We start from the raw sequence: 19,162 nt of genomic DNA on the forward strand, positions 1-19,162 counted from the left end.
TTTTTATTTAAACCTACACCAGCAATAATAAGTAAATGTCAAATGGGTCTTTTGCCAACATTCTGTAAAAGTTGTGCAACATAAAGCTGCCTCTCGAAAGAAAGCTTTTTGTGCTGCATGCAGAAAAGAGTTGTTAGGCAGATCTATGGCTGTGACCCGATCACAGCCGTAATGTTATTCACTATAACACACAGCCTCTCTCTGTTCTGTTGCTTAAGTGTTCTACTTGTTCACTTGTGTTAAAACAAATGTGTAAAAAATGTCTAAGAAATGTGTTGAGGAAAAAAAATCGCAGTTCATGGACAGTTTGGTGAATCAAGAATGTAGAATCACTTTTTTTCAGGTTTTGGAAGTGTCACACCCATAGAATGGTAAGGCAATAGGTTGTCCTGCCTCACTTAACCTTTTGTATGTGTTGTATTTACCTGTTCATATCCACAGAAAGCCTCCAGGACAGTGATCAGCTCCCAGAGCTCCTCACACTCAGACTGGTTCACCTTCAAGGCGCTGTCATCAGTGGAGGGAAGGTGTGTGTGCCTGTTGCCTTCACCAGCATTCATTCACCATGATTCATTTAGTGGTCTAAAAGCGCAAATGAAAACTGGCTGCGTGATTCAGAGTAACCGTAGGTTTCTTGTTTTTTATGCAGAAAAATGGCCTCCTCTCCATCACCCCTAACTCTGTTGACGACCTGTTCTCCGTCCTGCGAGCGTGGTGCTGCAGGACCTCGGCTGAACCCAAGGACCCGAAGCTTCTGCGGTTGACCCTGCAGTGCCTGACCGCCATGATCCACATCCTGCACTCCAGTAGCCCTGCGGAGCGACAGGTTGAGATCAGGACTATCCTGGAGGCCTACTTCCAGCTCCTCAACTGGAACCGTCCACCTGGCAGTGAGGAGGAGGACCGGCAGAGCTGGGAGGAGAACCTCATCACCCTCCAGAGCAACATGCTGAGTAAGAGCCTGAACGCCACAGTAGTTTTATCTCTCTCAGTCAGCGTTTGGTTTGCTTGCTGTCAGATACTTTTGCTATTAAAGGAATACTTCACCCACAAACTATATATTTTGTATCATTTGCTCCGCCTGAGTTGTCTAGCACATTGTACATGTACTGAACATATGAATGGAAACTTAATTGATCCTGGAGGATATTCAGGAGATCCTGGAGGAAATTTAAAGTGCATGCCCAGAAATGCAAGCGCCAATCACCAGTCACATGACTGTGCCCGCTAAGACTCCCATCAGCTAATAGCTGTAGTTCAAGAGAGTAATCGAGATTTCATGCTGAGTTTGAGATTTTAAAATGGATTTTTTTTTAATATCTTTTTTTTTTTTTTTTTTTTGCTGCTGTTTGTCAAAGTCACTCAACTTGTCGATCACCAGTCTGCTTTAATGGAAATGACTACAGTTTTTGGAACCTTTGTTTTCCATGAGGCATGTAATAAAGCATATTTTCCATTAGACATTCAAGACAACTCAGGGTGACTAAATGATACAAAATATTTTTGGTGAAGAGTTGCATCAAAGCCGGTGTCTGTCTGCCACAATGAGTCAAAGTCAACATGCTGGTTGTTGTCGTCTTCAGCTGCGGTGCCTGAGATCCTGCAGTGCTCAGACAGACCTGTCCTCCAGGCTGTCTTCCTCAACAACAACTGCTTTGAACACATCCTCAGGCTTATTCAGAACAGCAAGGTCAGACCCCTGTCCATCTCAGTGTGTCTGTCTGCTCTATAGTCATCTGTCTGTCAGCAACTCATACTTATCTGCCTGTCCATCTGTCTCGTGTGTCTGCCACTCAATTTGTCAACTCTAATTTATGTTAAATCTCTTTCCTCACTTGTTTGTGCGAATGCTGGCACTGTTTGTAGCGAGTGCAACCTGCGTCTTTGTGTGTTTGCCATGGAATATGACAAAAATTTGTATGCTTTCCTTTAATGTTGTGCTTTTACAGCTGCATGTGTCCTTCTGCAGCTATGGACAGACGAGGATCATGTCTGACTCTACTAGCTCTGAAAGATAACATTGTGTTTTGGTCTAATCGTCTGCCTTTTTGTTTGTGTGTGTATGTGTATGTGTGTGTGCGTGTGCGTGTGTATGCCCTGTAGCTCTATAAGAGCTACAGACATAGGCAGCAGCATGAGGTTGTGTGTGACCTCACTACACGTTTACTCACAGAGGTCGAAGTGGACCAGGTACTTTCCCCCATGGTGTTAATATGGGTCTGTCAGCAGGAAACTCAGCCGTCTCCTCTCCACTTGCTCACTGCTCAGTTCTTTAAACAGGAAGCTTTAGACAGGAAGTCTGAGTGCACATGCTCATTTGTAAATAAAGCAGGTAGTGCAACTATATGTGATGGCTTCTAGAGTTCCCTCTTTATCTGTCTGTCTATCTATCAGTCTAATCTGGAAGGTGGCCCACTTCAATCCACAAGCCAGCATAGCCTGTTTGCACTTTGTAAAGTTCAGATTTGGATTCAGATGTTGGACAATGCACCTTTGCTTAGTGTGAGAGTGTTGACATGCATCATATTCAGAATTAGAGGCTGAGTTTCCTGTTGACACCACTGGCTGAGAAGAGCATGTTGTGTGTTATGTAGTGCATGTGGTGGTCATCTCTCCATGCATGTCTTTCACTTGTTGTTCCTATTTTGGCTTCTCTGTTCTACAGCTGGTGTTGTTGTTTTGAAATGTGTGATTTGTAGTATATATCTGTGCGCCGTTTGTTTTGCAGGATTCACATTTTTGCGTTATCATAGTCAGGGATTTGATGTCACCTAAATCCTAGCAATAGACAGGGCTTTTGCCTTAATCGGTTTTCTTGCTGTTGGCTTTGGTTTTTGCATGCTGGGACCTATCAGTAATTAACAAAGAGGAGATTGTTTGGTTACTGTCGCAACAGCTCTCTTTGGCCTAAGTTGCTTCAGGTATTGTGGTGTGGTAGAGACACATGCTTACTCTTCAAGTGACAGATAATTGAAAATTGAGCAAAAATCCCTTTTTCTGTGTGTTGATTTGGTGGTGTTTCTTGTTTCTCATGCAGCTTAAATATTGACATCTCTTTGGGGTTTTTGGTTTCACGTGGGGATAGAGCACAGATTGGTAGTTGCGTGGTGATACATGCAATGAACCCTGCTTGTCTTTATGTAGGTTTGGGAGAGAGGTTCAGACAGTATCACAGTCCATGCCTTAGGAGTGCTCACAGCTATTATGAGTAACTCTCCCTCTGCGAAGGTAAGGGCCCTTGTGATCTACCATGGTCAAATCTTACACTCCTTTCATCTCATTCTTCATACATGGGACATTTGTTATTGAATATATAATACTATAATGCTTATAATACCCCTGTTAAGTAGAGCTGTGTTTCCATTCATTTAGGAAATCTCATTGTGTTCCCCTACATTGTGTGGAAGTGTGCCAACTAGTTACCCTGTGGAACAGCTTTCTCCAACCTATTTCTGTCTCCCCCCTCCCCAGGAGGTTTTCAAGGAGCGGATTGGTTACTCCCAGCTGTTTGATGTGCTCAAGAGTCAAGGTCAACCCACCAAGAGGCTGTTGCAGGAGCTGATGAACATGGTGAAAACAGCACATTTCCTCATTATTTCCCCACTGAGTACTGATATCATTCAGAGAGGCCATGGATGCCATGCATTTGTGCTAATTGACTCCCTTGCTCCTATCCAAATTGCTTTAGAGCCAGTTTTTATTTTGAATTATTGACCATGCAGCTTTTAATGAACAGTCCATACAGGGATATACTTGATAGCTCATTCTGCAACTCAGTGTTGTTAATCTAATGTAGTCTTAGCTTAAATGTTTAAATACTTGAAACGCTTAAAGTTGCGGTTATGCTAACAGGATTGTAAATCAAAATTTGAGCACATAATCATACCACTTATTGTCACGGTAGGACATTTCATACAGTTCCTCTAGTTTGTGCTTTCTTTGGCTGCTTTTTTTTCTACTTGAAGGCTGCAGGGCAGTGGTGTAAGAGTTCAGTGTTCCAATGTAGCCTGTATGTTTAAAGTCTTTAAACACTAAAGTTTTATGCAAGTTTATAAAAAAAAAGGAGTGTGTACTGAATGGGATGGTTGTTTTTGACTTATCCTCACTCTGTTGACTTTGCATTCCCTCTTCATTGTCTCGCTTTTCTGTCTCATCGCTGTTTAACCTGTGTCTGCAGGCAGTGGAGGGTGAACATGCCCACGCCCATCACCTAGGCATCAGTAACGACCAGCCCTTGCTGCTGCTGCTGCAGTGGCTGCCAGATCTGTCAGGTCAGAGGGACCTTCAGCTGCTGGTGGCCCAGTGGCTGGCCGCTGTGTGTGGAGGCTCCCTGTCCTGCCGCACTGTGGCTGTGGAGGCGGGCATGGTGGGGGCGTTGCTGCAGGTCTTGTCCCAGCCGCAGTGTCTAGACAGGCAGTGTGCTGACGCCCTGCTGGGCCTCCTCCAGGACCTGGGCTCTCTGTGTCTGAGACCAGAGGAGCTAAAGAGCTTGCTCAGACTCCTGAGGGTGGATCAGGACAGCAGCAGCGGAACAGAGAGAGGAATGCATCCCTACTGCACCCGTATCATCAGGGTGCTCTCAGCCATGGCTGCCAGGGAAGGCCAGGATAGTGCTTTGCAATACTTTGATCTCACGCCTCCCATGGCAGGCATCATGGTGCCCACCATCCAACGCTGGCCAGGCAGTGGGTTTGCCTTTCACGCTTGGCTCTGCCTCAACATGGAGTTCGCCCCTTGTCAGTCAGACTTCCTCACCCCTCGTAAACCCTCACCCACGGGGCTTCAAAACGACATTGGAAAAGGACCACGGAGAAAACAGCTCTACAGGTATGATAGGGTAGAGAAACACACAGTGGATTATAGATGTTGGATATGAAAGTTGTTTTGTTGTCACATGACATTGCAAGAGTAACAAAGTGCAGTTTTAATTAAATTGATTTTTTTTCCATGAAGTTTCTTCACAGCAAGTGGAACTGGCCTGGAAGCATTTTTCACCATGGAGGGTGTGCTGGTGGTGGCTGTCTGCACTAAGAAAGACTACATGGCTGTCTCGCTGCCAGAGCACCCGCTAATGGACTCTTGCTGGGTAAGTGAGGACACATAGTACTGTATTTGATCAAGATTAGCCACATTTTGTCTGTCCTAAACAAATATAGACCAAATCAAGGAGAAATTTACACATCATAGTTTCTTCTGAGAATCTTTACACTTACATTTTTTTTCTAATTTAATTTAAGAAAGTGAAGAATGTGACACTACTTGAAGAGTGAGCCATATAAATACTAGATAAACTGCAAGGGGTGACAGTGTATGATTGTTCTTGCTTGCCATGCTTTTTGTTTAATGAGTACAAAAGTAATCCCTATGTATGATCTTTCACATAGCTGTCTCACTTGCAGCACTGTATGCATTCACATGTTTTAGTATAGAAACCGGCATAAAATTCTCTCTTCTTCAACACCATAACAGCACTCAGTGGCCATAGTCCACATCCCTGGCCGTCGTCCGTTCGGTCAGAACCTGGTCACCATCTACATCGATGGAGAGCAGCGTAAAACCGCTCAGCTTCGCTTCCCTTCTTTCAGTGAGGTAACTGACAAAAAGGGGAAAGCATAGAAAGCACAATGAGGTCTCTTGATACGGCATGAAATGCAAATATTGTGGCCTCATTATCACTTCCCTATTACTGTTCCATGAGTGTAGCTAAGACTTAATTGTTCTGCTTTATGGTGTTGTGGTGCAGTTCTCCTCTAACGGTCTAACTTCCTCTGCCTCCCACCATGCCCCACCCTGTACAAACACACACACTTACTTCCCCCACCAAGCCTTTTACCTCCTGCTGCATCGGCTCTGCAGGCCACCGGACCACTACCACCACAACCTCCCCCACCCTGCCCACACCTTCCACCCTCCCATCGCCAGAGTTCGCCTTCCCCACTCATGCCCCATCCTTCACTCGCTCCCAGTCCTTCCCAGCGTCCTATGCGGGGGCCCGTTGGGGGTCTATGCGTGATGCCCCAGTGCACACCATCCCAGCAGGGCTGCAGGACACAGAGTGGGGAACGCCCACGTCTCTGGATGGCCTCCTGGGTACTGCCCTCATCTGCCACGAGGCTCTGCAGCCAACCCACACAAGAGCTCTGTATTCTGCAGGTATGTTATTATTAAATGTTGATGCACACGTTTTACATTTCAGGCATTTATCTGATGCTCTTATACGGGGTGACTTGCAATACGTGCAAAAGTGCAGATGAGTGCATGGTAGAAATCTCTGTGTCCCATTAAAACAACTTTTCAGTGTTAATCAGTGTTGTTTGGATATTTCATGGCCCATATCACGTTCCCCTTTCTATCACAGGCCCCAATCATGTGTCCTTATTTAAAGCGGATGGAGAGCTATCTGACCTCAACAACAAGCTTCTGCTCTACTACACTCCGCAGGTGAGTGACTGCAACATGGAAAAATGATAAAGTAGCCTACTGCAGCACACTTTCATTGGTAACAATTACAAATAATACCAGAAAGACACAGTTTGAATGTGTGTCGGTGTGTGTTTCAGGCCTTCAAGAGTCAGATCTGTCTGGATCTGTCTCCCAACCACCACTATGACGGCAGGCTGACAGGGCACAGGGTCGTGAACTGGGACATCAAGGTGGCCTGTCAAACTATTTTATATTCACTGTTTTCCTTTCATTTTATGTCTTGTCTTCTGTGTAATTTCTATATTTTGAATCAGTTTTGTCATTTTAGGGATGCATGATACAGTCTTTTTTTCCGGTATCTGATATGTCGATATTTTCGAACTCTAACAGCTGATTCCTGATGCTGATATACACACATATTCTTTTTCCATCTAATTTCGGAGAATATCAAGTCCCTCCTGTAGTGGAATTATTATGCCTGCTCTTATCGTGCAGGCATAATAATTTGGCAAGGGTGGACATAAAATGCTTTTCAAAATGTAGACATGACTGGAGCATTGAGTATTCAGGCATAATTGAAGTGTCATTACTGGCCTGTCATATTGGCTGAAATTTTCATTTTTGGCCATTACCAATATTTCATTTTAAGGCCTTTCTGACCGACACAGATGACATGCTGATATAATGGTGCATCCTTGTACTGGTTATCTTGCTGCACCAAAGTGTTCTGCTGCCATTCTGGCCGGTTCTCCCCTGTAAAAGTAATCTTTGATCTCAGCAAGACTAATCTGGATAAGTGAATGGATGAAAATACATCTGTGTGTGTTTCCCTGCAGGATGTGCTGAACGTGGTGGGGGGTATTGGGGTTTTGCTGCCGCTGCTGGAGCAGGTCTGTGACGCTGAGCAGGTGTACAACGGGGGCCAGGAGACGTCAGACTTGCTGGGGCCAGAGCTCACCTCCTCGCGAGGCCCTGCCGCCATGCTGCTGCCACTGAGCAAGTCCTCTGGTCAGTGATGTCGGGTTTTAAAGAGTCACATTGTGCTTTGATTTCCAGCACTGCATGTCTGGTATGCTGTGATAATTTACTGAATGAGTGTCACAAATAGGTGCTGTATCAGTGGAGCAACTCTGCTGCAATTTGAGGACTGAATGTGTTGCTGATGTGTCCCTGTGTCCTTGTGTTCCTTAGCTTTTGTAACACCATGCATGATTTCTGGTATAATTCAAACTAGACACTCTTTGGATTTCAGTGAGCCTGCGCACAAAGCATGGTTCAAGGATGTGCAGGATGTGCTAGACAGACAGTAGACTAAATGTGCTATAATACGTAGCCTACAAATATTTCACTTATTTATTTATTTTGCGTCATTTATTTGACTTCATTAAACTTGACCATATCTTACAGTACAATTCTGATATGCACACAAAATAAAAACTCATTAAATACAGAAGAGATTGGAAAAAATGACGTGCCAAAATAGTACTCATAGTTTCTCATGCTGAGAAAGCAAAAAAAAAAAAAAAAAAAAAGATTAATGACTCCATTTAATAGCAGTAATTTTAAGGTCAGAAGCAACATTAGTGAGTGATAACAACTGTGGGAAAGACTAGTGTGTAGCGCAGTAGTTCAGTGCACTATCATATGCATAAATACCGAACAGATGGGGTGTAGAGATAAATGAAGTAAACAGTGTGGCAGAGGTGAGTCAAATACCATGAATACGAGTAATGAGTCATTCTGAGACAATAAAGTGCTGTCGAATGCATAGCTGCTGCCTGTTGGTACTGCCGGAAATGTTCAGTGTTTGTGTGCGCTCTTTGTTGTCTGACAGAGGGCCGGCTGGAGAGAAACAGCATCGCTGCGTTCCTGCTGATGGTGAAGAACCTGATCCGTCACCACCCGGTCAATCAGGAGAGCCTGCTGCACTGCCACGGGCCAAGCATCATAGGAGCCATGCTCAGCAAAGTAAGTGGCTCCACTGCTCAGTTTACAGCTGCTAACAACAAAGAATGACTTGCTTTTGAAAGCTCCAGGAGAGAGCTCTTATTTGGATTCCCCCAACGTCTGAATCATAGCTACGCCCTTAATATCAAGCGTCTTCATTTTTTACCTTTATCGTGCTATTGTGCTGTGTAATTTGTGTGTAATGAATGTGTGTACTGTTGATGAAACAACAGTCATCCATTCATTTCTGCAGTTGGGCTGGGTGGCACATTGACATTACATTGATATAGTATAATAAGACTAGATATCGTCTGGGATTTTGATTTTGTAATATCATGATATGGTATTATTGTTATCTTTTCATGGTTTTGAAGGCTGCATAACAGTAACGCGGCGGCAATTTTCTGAACTTGATAGACTGCTCTTGTTGTTGTATTTTTTGCCTTGACCTGCTTAGTCACCATATCCACATTACTTATGATTGTTTATCAGAAATGTCTTGTGTGTAAAAACGTCAAAAAAGCACCAGTAGTCCTCCCTGCAGTATCATCACAATATTTGTATTGAGGTATTTGGCATTTGGATATCATGATATATGATTTTGTCCATTATCACTCAGAACTAGACAACAGATATCAGCATCAGTTCAAAATATTATGACTAGGTTATATGAAATATGGAGAGGTATCAGGACAGTTGACATCGCCAGAAATCATCATGGAGCCCTCTGGAGATATCTTGGGCCTAATTCAATTAACCATCTGTGAAGGGACGAGCTCACTTGATAACCCTGGTTACACACAGCCATTCAGAAACTCAACCCTGTAACATTTAGATAAGGTGACTGGCCTGTCTGGTGAGCCTGCAGATTTATGACGCACAAAGGATTGCATCATCACATCTTACGTATTTGTCAATGTGGTATTGTTGATAAAGCGATTACTTTTTTTTTTCATGTCCACGGTGTCCCATGCTTGCAAGTGGGACATTACATTGTCATACAGTGTTTACAGATGTGGATCTTTGAAGAATGTACACAGTGTGCAGCCTATCTGGTGTTGCAGTGGTGCAGTGTGGGAGCACAAGACAATCTGGTGGTCTGGCAGGACATGTTGGTGGATTTGACAGCGAGGTGGAGCATCCTGTGAGGAAGCTCTGTCCTAACAAAAAGATTATCCAGTTTGGCTGAGACGCAGATCAGCCTACAAGTCGTGTGTCACGTTAACAACCTCAACATGTTGGGGAAACCCTAGAAGATAGATGTTGTGACTTTACACTAGATATATGTGGGACTTTGGATATTGTAATATTGCCCCCTGAAAGTTGATGAGCCGAGTCATCAGCTCTAGACCTCAGAAGGTAGTTGTGTTTGTTGTTTGTTATTTTTAGCGTTATCGTGCATTGCAATATGACAATAACAAAATACACATTCTGTTAAAACACACTAGGGATATACTGCAATAGGGAATGGAAAAATATTATGCTTTCATATCCTTTTAGAACTGGTAGGTGCACAGTTAATTGGATAAATCAACAGGGGAATTGCAGATGACAGCACTGAAGCCACTCTGTCAGCCACTCAGCGCATAATCAACATGAAAACACGTCACATGCGAGTTTGCGGAACCTGCATACCTCCGGTACCTCACAAAAGCTGATGCTTTCCAGTGAGCCAGTGGAAGAAAAATGAGGACAACCATCTAATACTGGCGAAAGCAGCCAAGTGGATATTGTGCATGATCTCAGCGGGGCGGGGTGGCAACAGTCTGCTATTATTTAACTCTACCTGCTTAGTTTTCATACCCACATTACTAATGACTGTTTATCAAAAATCTCTTGTGTGTAAATATCTTGTGAAAGCACCAGTAGTCATCCCAGTATCAACATCACATATACTGAGGCATTCAGTCAAAGATATAGTGATATTTGATTTAGTTCATATCACCCGATCCTGTATAACCAAGCACACATTAAATGCCATTCTGTGCTTTCTGTCTTCCTCCCCGCTCTTCTTATCTCCTCCCCTCCTGCAGGTTCCAGGCAGTATGATGGACATGAATGTTTTGATGGCATGTCAGCTCCTGCTGGAGCAGGTTTTCAGCGAGAGCAACAGCCCACTGCTCCAGCAACTCTACCAGCACCTCCTCTTTGATTTTCGCATCTGGACTAAAAGCCACTTTGCAGTCTGTCTGGGTAAGGCATCCGCAGCCCTCTTGTTGTCCGAATAATGCACCGGTCAAGCTTTTCATGTCTGGAAAATCTGTTTGTGTCGCTTTTATGTGTATATGCGCCTGAATGCTAAAGGGAGCAAGTGAAGGCCGAAAGCACTGTGGAGCATAATGCATTAAAATGAATGTTTGCAGTTCAAGCCATGGCAAGGATTTAAAGTGAATCTAAGCCTCCAGGGGTGCACTTGTGTGCTCTGTGTTGGAAACTAATGTGGTCTTCAGTATAATCATTTGACATTGACCTGTAGGAATCATTTTCAAATGTCAAACTAAAAGAGGTGCCGAAAATATTTTGCTCTCTAAAGCACATGTGCAGTACCTGTCATCTGTGATAAAGAATGGCAAACAGCGAATGAGGAGGAAGTACGGCGTGCAGTATATCCTGGACACCATTCGGACATACTACAGGTGAACCCTCAATTATGAACGCAGAATGAAAACATGGATGTCAGCAGCAGTGTAAAGCATTGAGTGAATGCATGATTTTATAATTATTATTTGAATGAAAGTATAGATGATTTTGCAACTGTTTTATACAGTAGCTATTCATGTGATTGTTTGCAAAGATAATTCATGTTTTTACTGCTATCTGTGGTTATTTGGCTGGCCTTAGCGTGGAGAAAGATCGCAGCGCTCTGTCAGAAGACAAGCAGACGCTTCAGCTCAATCTCTTCTCCTTGCTGAAAGACTTTCTCAAGGCTCCTATACCAGAGGAGCTGCACAGCGTCCTCGCCTTCATCCTGACTGTAGGAGAGGAGCAGCAGGTAGAGCTCATACTGAATGCAAAAGACTTTTTTTTTTTTTACTGAGTTTAAAGTTGTTATCATCTGACCTTTTCAGCTCATTATTTCACTTCCAGTCTCCAACAGCTCTCTCTCTCTCTCTCTCCCTGGCCATCCACACCTTTATTTTCAACCACATACCTTCGCATCTCTGTTTTTGCAAACTCCTATCATGACCACTTATCCCTCCCTAATTCTTATTTCTTATAATTTTATCCTCCTGCTGGTCTTTAATCTCTTCCCTCTCTCCCTCATTGTTCGCTCCTCGCTCCATCAGGTGGTGAGAGCTTTGGATGTGTTGTACGAGCTCCTGCGGAGCAGCCCTCCTCGTGAGCAGGTGCAGGCCGTGCTGCTGGAGTGGGGTGCGGAGCAGCTTTACTGTCTGCTGCTCACGCCCAGCCTTGGAGACGATGCCAGGGAGAGGGTTTTCAGGGTGAGAACATTCACCTAGAACTCCTCAGCATAGCTCAATATATTTCTGAACACGCCTTGTCTTTGGCTGCAAACTCCCCTGCATTGTATTGTCATCAACAATTTGTTGATTTTAGGCTTTTCAAGAATAGTGTTGAGCTATGAGTTTTTACACATCTTGTTTTTGTTTGCCAGTGAGATTAGACAATTGTTTCTGATGCTGATCAACACATTTCCAGAATTGTCATGAATCAAGTGATATTAGTGGGTTTATCTGCCTTATTCTACCTTGTTTCACCATGTTTATATTTGTTCCCATAAAAACAAAACAAGTTGGATTATCTCATCCCACTGGTGGATTTTTTCACTTGTTTTACAAAAAAAACACTGCATATGAAAGTTCAGATGGATATTATTTGCAGTGTAATGGGATTACAAATACAAACTGTTTCCTACAGGTTTTGTACAAAATCCTCAAGAGTGAGCGAATATCCGAACGCGCCAAGCAGCGCATTAAGCTGAGGGATTTTGGCTACCTTGGCCTGGTGTGCTTCCTTGGAGATATTCCCGTAACCATGACCACTGTGCGCTGTCTGTACGAGCAGGTTCTTGCTACAGGTAATGTTACAATAGCCCTTCTCCTTGGGGGCGCTGGGTGTGGACCTGAAAATGGATGACATAGCAGATGACAAATTATTCCATATTAATGATGTTTCATTTGTTGCCCCACAGATGCCAACCCTAACTTCAGAGACCTTCTGGCTGTGGTGTATTTATCCCATAGAGCTGAGCTCACCGTTCGTTTGGATGTCTGTCGCAAGGTCCGTCCGCCCACATTACCCTTCCACTCCACATAAGCTTCCGTAGTCCAGCTTTGATTTGCTTGTGATGTTTCACTCTCCCTCAGTGTGTTCATTGTCTAATTGGCACATGCTGTCTCTTTATCCCCTCTGCTCTTTTTGTTACTCCCCCAGCTCTTTCATCTGATCTACTCCAATGAGGACTATGTAAAGCAGCTGGCTCAGCAGCCCGGCTGGCAGGACGTTCTCACTAAACTGTACGTGAAAGAGTCCTATGAGTCCCGTGCTGCCAGCCTGGCGGACTCCAGCACCCAAAACTCCCTGGATAACACCTACCGGGCTCCGCTGCGCCGAGAGCAGGCCCTGCTCATTGAGGATGCCCGCACAGACATCTTCCTGAACTACTCCTCGCGGGACGAGGAAGATGAGGAGGAGGACGAAGGCGGCCAGCGAGACATCTCTGAGGGTTTCTCTGATATATCCCAGTCACCCCCTTGTGGAGGTGAAGGCTTGCTGAAAAACTCCCTCCATTTTAAGCCATATGACTCAGTAGACCAGGGGAGCCGCTCATCTTCCCTCTCCAACACAGCAGATTTGGCCTCCCCTCGCCCCGATGAGGAGGGACTCTACCACCCCCTGTCTCCTTTCGGTACATCACCCTTTGATTTGGAGCTGGGGGGCATGGGCGAGGCTGGCACAGGGACAGGTACACACACCCCTGCAGGCAGTCAGGCAGACACACCGTCTCCGCTAGACCATAGCAAGCCCTTCCCTCCTCTCAGGCCCAGGAAGAGCTCCAGTCTGTCCAATGTACTGGACGACACCAGCTATGGGACAGACCCTCCCACAGGAGACACTATCTCCAACACGTCCAACCCGCAAGTATGGCTGCTTCCTTGCACCATGCACTCATTTTCTGAGATAGCTCTGATGTGTCAAGCCAAATCATAATCCAAAATCTTTATAATTTCTGTCAGATGAGGTTTTATTCATGCTTCCTATGTGGGCCAAAGACTAAACCTTGTTTGTGTTACAGCAGACCCCCGAGGAGGAGCTGTGCAACCTGCTGACCAACATCGTGTTCTCAGTGCTGTGGATTGGCAGCGGAGCGGCGGGGACGGAGGACATGGTGTGGAGGCAGAGAGGACAGGTCTTTTCTGTTCTCACCAAACTGGGTTCCTCCTGCCAGCTGGTCCGTCCGCCCGATGACATCAAACGCAGGTCAGCATCTGTCATTTCTTGCCAGCTGAATTTGCAGTTGACTGTAAAAAATCAAAGGCAAGCGAGACAATACTGTATTCAAGTGAACCTGTCTTACAACAAAGTAACAAAATGAGCCACACCTATAACGATATCCAAACACCCGCGTGTTATTCTACTATTCAGTAGTGTAATAACAATCTGCTGTCCTCTGTGTGTGGCAGCCTGTTGGAGATGATGCTGGAGTCGTCTCTGTCGGACCTGAGAGACTCCCAGGGAGTGTCTCTGCCTTTCTGCCCCAGCCTGGTCCGACTCCTCCGGCTGCTGCAAGACTTCCTCTTTGCTGAGGGAACAGATAACCACTCGCTATGGAGTGAGAAGGTATATCACTCGCATCAGCTCACAAATCGCTTACCAGTGATGCTGCCTACTCCAGCTTTCTGATATTTTCATGACTCACCAATTGATGGTATTGGAGCTTCATTCTGTGGTAGTCTTTTTAATCCCTCCAGTCCACATTTTAGCTTTACCGAAGAATTTCATTGTAGCCAGAATGACTTAAGGCCTCTTTTGAATCTAGTTTTTTTTAACTATTAATTGATAACTTTGCCTTACACCATGGTCAAGATGATTGTTCCTCTATTTCACATCTTTGGTATTGGTAGTGAAGCAAAAAAACAAAAAAAAACAAACAAAAACTAACAAACAAAAAAACACATTTCCCATTGAACTTTGTTGCTTCCTATCACAAGGATGACATTGTTGCTTGCCTCCCACCCCTCAACTCCCTGTCGAATGGTCAGAAAGATATCAGGCTCTCAGAGGAAATATTCAACAATACTGTTGAAATTTTGCAAGTGCATGTCCCAGTTCAGATTCTGATGGACAACTCCAGAGACCAGTGAGAGGATGACGGCAGGGTCTTATTAACTCTTGCCCTTTTTCAACAATAATGGGCAGGCCGACTTCTAGACTTTCTCCCCCTGAAGTTATGACAACCAAGATTTTAGTTTATTCAGGGGGGAGAAACGCTGGGCTTTGTCTCACTTTGCACTGGAAGAACAGAAACCATCTCCCTGTTTTGTGCTGTAAACTTAGATCCCTTTGTGCCATAAAATCATAATATTAGTAAAATGATGTGGTGAAGTATTTTGGTTAGCTTGGAGAATGGATGGATGGAAATCAGTCATGTATACAAATCCTCTGACTGAGGCCATTGTATTCTTTAGTATGAAATGCAGAGCATGGGCATCTGGGTGTGGCTATTGTCTTTGATAATGTCATGGAAACTTTTGCTGCCCCGTGTTCCTGTAGGGTGGAGATTTATGGTTGGGTGTAGCTGATATATGAATGACCTGGGCTTTTAAATGCAGGTTTAGGTGCACTAAATGTATTGAAAGGCCTCAGACAGCCAGGGATGCTGCAAGGTGTGGAAACAGGTCTTGCTTATTGTTGAGTGCTTTGTTGACAGGTGTTGGTATATTGCAGATATTTGAGGGGGTGGTGAACCTGCTGGACAGGTTGCAGGCCTGGCACAGCACCCCCGGCAGCCCCGGAAACACAGAACTGAAGGAGATGGCCCAGATCGGCCTGCGCATCATCACGGGCTATATCCAACAGCAGCACTCACAGGTAAGCTCCACCTGCAAGTATTCACTCTCCGTCCAACTTCATCATCAGAGCCACATGCATGAATGCAAATATTTTGTTTTCTACACGCCTTTCACAGCGCAACCACTTGTAATATTAAAAGTTATGGAAAATGAATTTAAACGGCTTATAGTATTCCTTTAATTTGACAAGTGCATTCAGATAACGTCTGTTTAGAAATACCAGGCCTTCTATGGGTTGCTTTTCAAAGACATTGCAGGCATTCTTGTTGGGGAGTGCTCTGTAGGAAAGGGCAGCTCCTCTCAGAGTTATGACTGCTGCTGCTGTTGCTGTAGGATTGTGGGATCAAGTGGTCATAAATAATCTGCCCTGAAGATTCTCCATCACTTGCTGTTTGGCTGTGTTTGTCTCCAAAGGAGCACAACTCCCCCCCTAAAACCATCTTTTCGAAATGTCAAGCCCAAAATAAATTAACTTAATTGCAGTCTGACGTTGTACGTGTGGGTGTCTCTGAGAAAGGAAAAAGCCTTAAGCTCTTTTAGTTGAGTGGATAAACTGGGCAAGATAAAAATCAAAGAAACACTAACATAAAGCCAGTAAACCCTCCACCACAAAGGGCCTCTCTGCTGATGAGGAGTGCAGATCCTGCCAAGGACTGAAATTATTTTCAGAATCAGAATTAGGTTTATTGCCAAGTGGTTTAAGAGCATACCATGGATTTGCCTCTGTATGTTTTTGCAAGAGGGAAAAGTTAACAGTAAATAGTAAAGATAGAAGTTAAAAATTTTATCCCTCCTGTTACTTTCAAATTTACTGGGGATTAATTCAACCCCAGCAACTGAAACCTCCAGAAATTTATTATAACAATTGTCCGTCAAATGAATGTTCCTGGTGCTTTATGTTACTTACTGACTAAATAACCCTTTAAATAAAACATAACACCCCCACATGCACTCCCTCTTATACATCAGAGTTCCTGAATTATGTTTCTTGAAAATCATAAATGGCATGTCCTAGTTCCTCAGTGTCATCCGAAACAACATCTAAAACACGTGTGTGAAATGTTAATATGTCATATATGTAATATACAGCTATCACACCTGAGGCCAAATAGACTCCAATGAAACACCTAATACCACCAAATGTGTGCAGGACATTAAAAACTTATCATCATGATAATTTCATGTTGTCCCCATCAAATTGGGAAAACTCATTAAATATGAAGCAAAAAAAGATGTTAATCCTTCCTTGTTCATTTTACTTACTGTCTGACTATCTCACTGTTTATTTATTTATCTGATTATTCATTTATTTATTTATCCTGCTGTTCATGTATCATTGTCATCATTAATGTTATTATTCTTATCATTATTATTATTTTCGTGTGAGTGGGAGTGTGTCTGTGTGTATGCATGTGAATATGAATGTGTGATGCATATGTGTATGATTGTGGCCAGTCATGTGTGATGGTGGGAGGATGGGTGAATTTGTTTTCCAGCTTTGGTTTTTGTTTTGTTATTTGTTTGAAATCCTATCATCGACATCTTGCCATGTTCTGCAGTGATTATATTGACTTTGCTATGTGTGCAAAAGCTCAATAGAAAATGAAAAAAAGATGTTAATCATGCATTTAGAGACATTAAACATTAAATGGGGTCAAATTGACCCTAAAGACCCTAGGAGGGTCAGTGCAGATAGATGTTACACTGTCTGCTTGCCTAACAAAGCTGGGCAAATTAGTCAACCAACACACAGACAAACATTTAATTTCTTGTTTTGTAGTTACCATGTAGTGTTTAGTGATTTGCCTCTCTCCCCAGGTGTGTGTGATGGCCTGTGTGAAGCTGCACAGCCTGCTCCAGACAGTGCTGTGTCTGAGCTGGGAGGAGGTGTGTTTCCTGCTGGGGCGTCTGGGCGCCCCCCTGTGGCCGAGCGGAGTAACAGATGGTACCAACAGCGGACACGCGGAGACCTTCTCCCAGCTGGTGCCTATCGTTCGCACCCTGCTGGACCAGCACGCGGACCCCATCATCCTCCAGGAGCTGCTGCCCAACCTGCCCATCACCAACGGCAGTGCCACCTTCGCCCAGGACCTGCAGACGTACTGCCACACGCTGGAGTGGCAGGGCTTCTACCAGCACCAGGTCACTGCTTTCCAGTTACACCCACATACTCTCAAACCTGTCAGTCTGCCTACAATAATAAATATTAGTCAATATTTGTCAAAGGGGATGCTTTGTGTAAAGAGTGCAGAGAGTGTATTTCTCAGCCTTTCAGTGTTATTCAAGCACATGATCGCTGCTCCCGATTAGCTGGGTCTTGTTTAGGTTTCCAGCTTGGCCTGCTCTTTCTCATGTTAGTGCACTCAGGATTTGTGTAAACGTCCCTCTTGGTGAAGCCGGTTACTTTGGAAGCTAACTGATAATTCCAGTGGAAATATTCTCAATGCAATCAAAAGCTTAGAAAGAAAAATAGATCTCCAAACTCTCTTATCTTTTTTCGCTGACCCTCGGTATATTTGAGGAAAAGATCAGTTTATGCTTGAACTCGAGGCTTAAGAGATTTCATGAATTTGAGCCAAACAGACACGTTCCCCACTATTAGTGGGAGATTTATCATGACTCTGTGTGACAGTGCACGTCCATAAATCTGTTTTGTTTAGATTACTTGTGTATACAGAGTCAGTGATGCATTAGACAATATGGCACAACTATGGTGAACAGCTCAGTTTTGACTTGTGCCCTATTTCACTTTCTCAGGGACTGTGCATACCTGCATGTGAGTGTGTGTGTGTGTGTGTGTGTATTTGTGTGTGTGCTAAGCATTTATTTATACAGCATACTGTGCTTGCTGTGGATTTATGCATATGACGATGCTATAAATCCATGTATTTCAGTGCAGATTTTTGTATTTACATTAAAATTGATAAAATACAGAAAGAGCAAAGCAATGATGAATGAATGGGACGGTTATAAAAATATTATCTTTAAACAAGAAATATTTTTTAAAAATCAAGCCTATCAGATAAGGCAGAGCAATGCTGTGTATAGGCGTGTGATAATGTGTGTTACCATTCCTGTGTCTTATTTAATCCACTGAGAGCTGGCCTGTGTCTCATCCATCTAACACATAATGTGACTGTGTGTTTAGGTTCAGCCCACCATGGAGCAGTACGCGCAGGACACGTTCGGGAGGAGCCATGACATCATGTCCAATTTCTGGAACTCCTGCTTTGACGATGTGATGAGCACAGAAAACAGACGGAATCAAGACAAGTCAGACAGCAAGAGCAAGTTTCAGGTCGGGCTGGCTTCCAGGCTTTTTAACACTACAACTGGTGTGAAATAAAAGTTTGAGTTAAAGAGTATGGTTAACTTTTCAGATTGCTGATCTAGTGTGTGTGTGTGTGTGTGTGTGTGTGAGCAGGAGGTGATTGTTGACCCCTACCTGAAGCGAGTACGCACTGAGAGCAACAGGCACCTCAGCTGGCAGAAGCAGAGCTCCAGCCAGCAGGGGGTGGTGTGGCAGCACTGGAAATCCATCCGCAGACTCCTGACCAGTGAGAGAGGAGCCTGGGCCAACAGGTGTGATGCCTTCTGACTCCCGACCAGACCTTTCCAGACGGCATTTGTTTTACCTCCTTGATCTGATTTTGGGGTCATTTAGATTCTTTTCAGGGGCAACTTCATAATCTTCTCAACTTCAGTAATACCTTTGCATTGCATGTTGGCAAATAAGCTTTCAATATGTTACCAATAAA

The 19,162-nt window shown here is 44.1% G+C and overlaps 1 protein-coding gene across 4 annotated transcripts in view; it reads left to right on the plus strand.

The window, feature by feature from the left end:
* nbeal2 (neurobeachin-like 2) overlaps positions 1-19,162 on the plus strand; it is a 44,079-nt gene that overhangs the window by 14,628 nt on the left and 10,289 nt on the right. For 2 of the 4 annotated variants that reach the window (XM_030071955.1, XM_030071957.1), the window contains exons 7-33: positions 442-527; positions 650-953; positions 1,584-1,690; positions 2,104-2,190; positions 3,145-3,228; positions 3,472-3,570; positions 4,178-4,827; positions 4,954-5,086; positions 5,470-5,589; positions 5,826-6,153; positions 6,359-6,441; positions 6,561-6,653; positions 7,260-7,431; positions 8,258-8,391; positions 10,404-10,563; positions 10,904-11,006; positions 11,212-11,362; positions 11,658-11,813; positions 12,250-12,409; positions 12,524-12,612; positions 12,766-13,473; positions 13,628-13,812; positions 14,016-14,172; positions 15,280-15,423; positions 17,223-17,546; positions 18,553-18,702; positions 18,829-18,986. In XM_030071955.1, coding sequence (XP_029927815.1) covers positions 442-527; positions 650-953; positions 1,584-1,690; positions 2,104-2,190; positions 3,145-3,228; positions 3,472-3,570; positions 4,178-4,827; positions 4,954-5,086; positions 5,470-5,589; positions 5,826-6,153; positions 6,359-6,441; positions 6,561-6,653; positions 7,260-7,431; positions 8,258-8,391; positions 10,404-10,563; positions 10,904-11,006; positions 11,212-11,362; positions 11,658-11,813; positions 12,250-12,409; positions 12,524-12,612; positions 12,766-13,473; positions 13,628-13,812; positions 14,016-14,172; positions 15,280-15,423; positions 17,223-17,546; positions 18,553-18,702; positions 18,829-18,986 — 5,125 coding nt within the window. The remainder of the gene's footprint in view (positions 1-441; positions 528-649; positions 954-1,583; positions 1,691-2,103; positions 2,191-3,144; positions 3,229-3,471; positions 3,571-4,177; positions 4,828-4,953; positions 5,087-5,469; positions 5,590-5,825; positions 6,154-6,358; positions 6,442-6,560; positions 6,654-7,259; positions 7,432-8,257; positions 8,392-10,403; positions 10,564-10,903; positions 11,007-11,211; positions 11,363-11,657; positions 11,814-12,249; positions 12,410-12,523; positions 12,613-12,765; positions 13,474-13,627; positions 13,813-14,015; positions 14,173-15,279; positions 15,424-17,222; positions 17,547-18,552; positions 18,703-18,828; positions 18,987-19,162) is intronic. The other 2 variants (XM_030071956.1, XM_030071959.1) reach the window with 2 other exon arrangements.

Source organism: Myripristis murdjan, chromosome 16, assembly GCF_902150065.1.
Source record: "Myripristis murdjan chromosome 16, fMyrMur1.1, whole genome shotgun sequence".
NCBI lineage: Eukaryota > Metazoa > Chordata > Actinopteri > Holocentriformes > Holocentridae > Myripristis > Myripristis murdjan.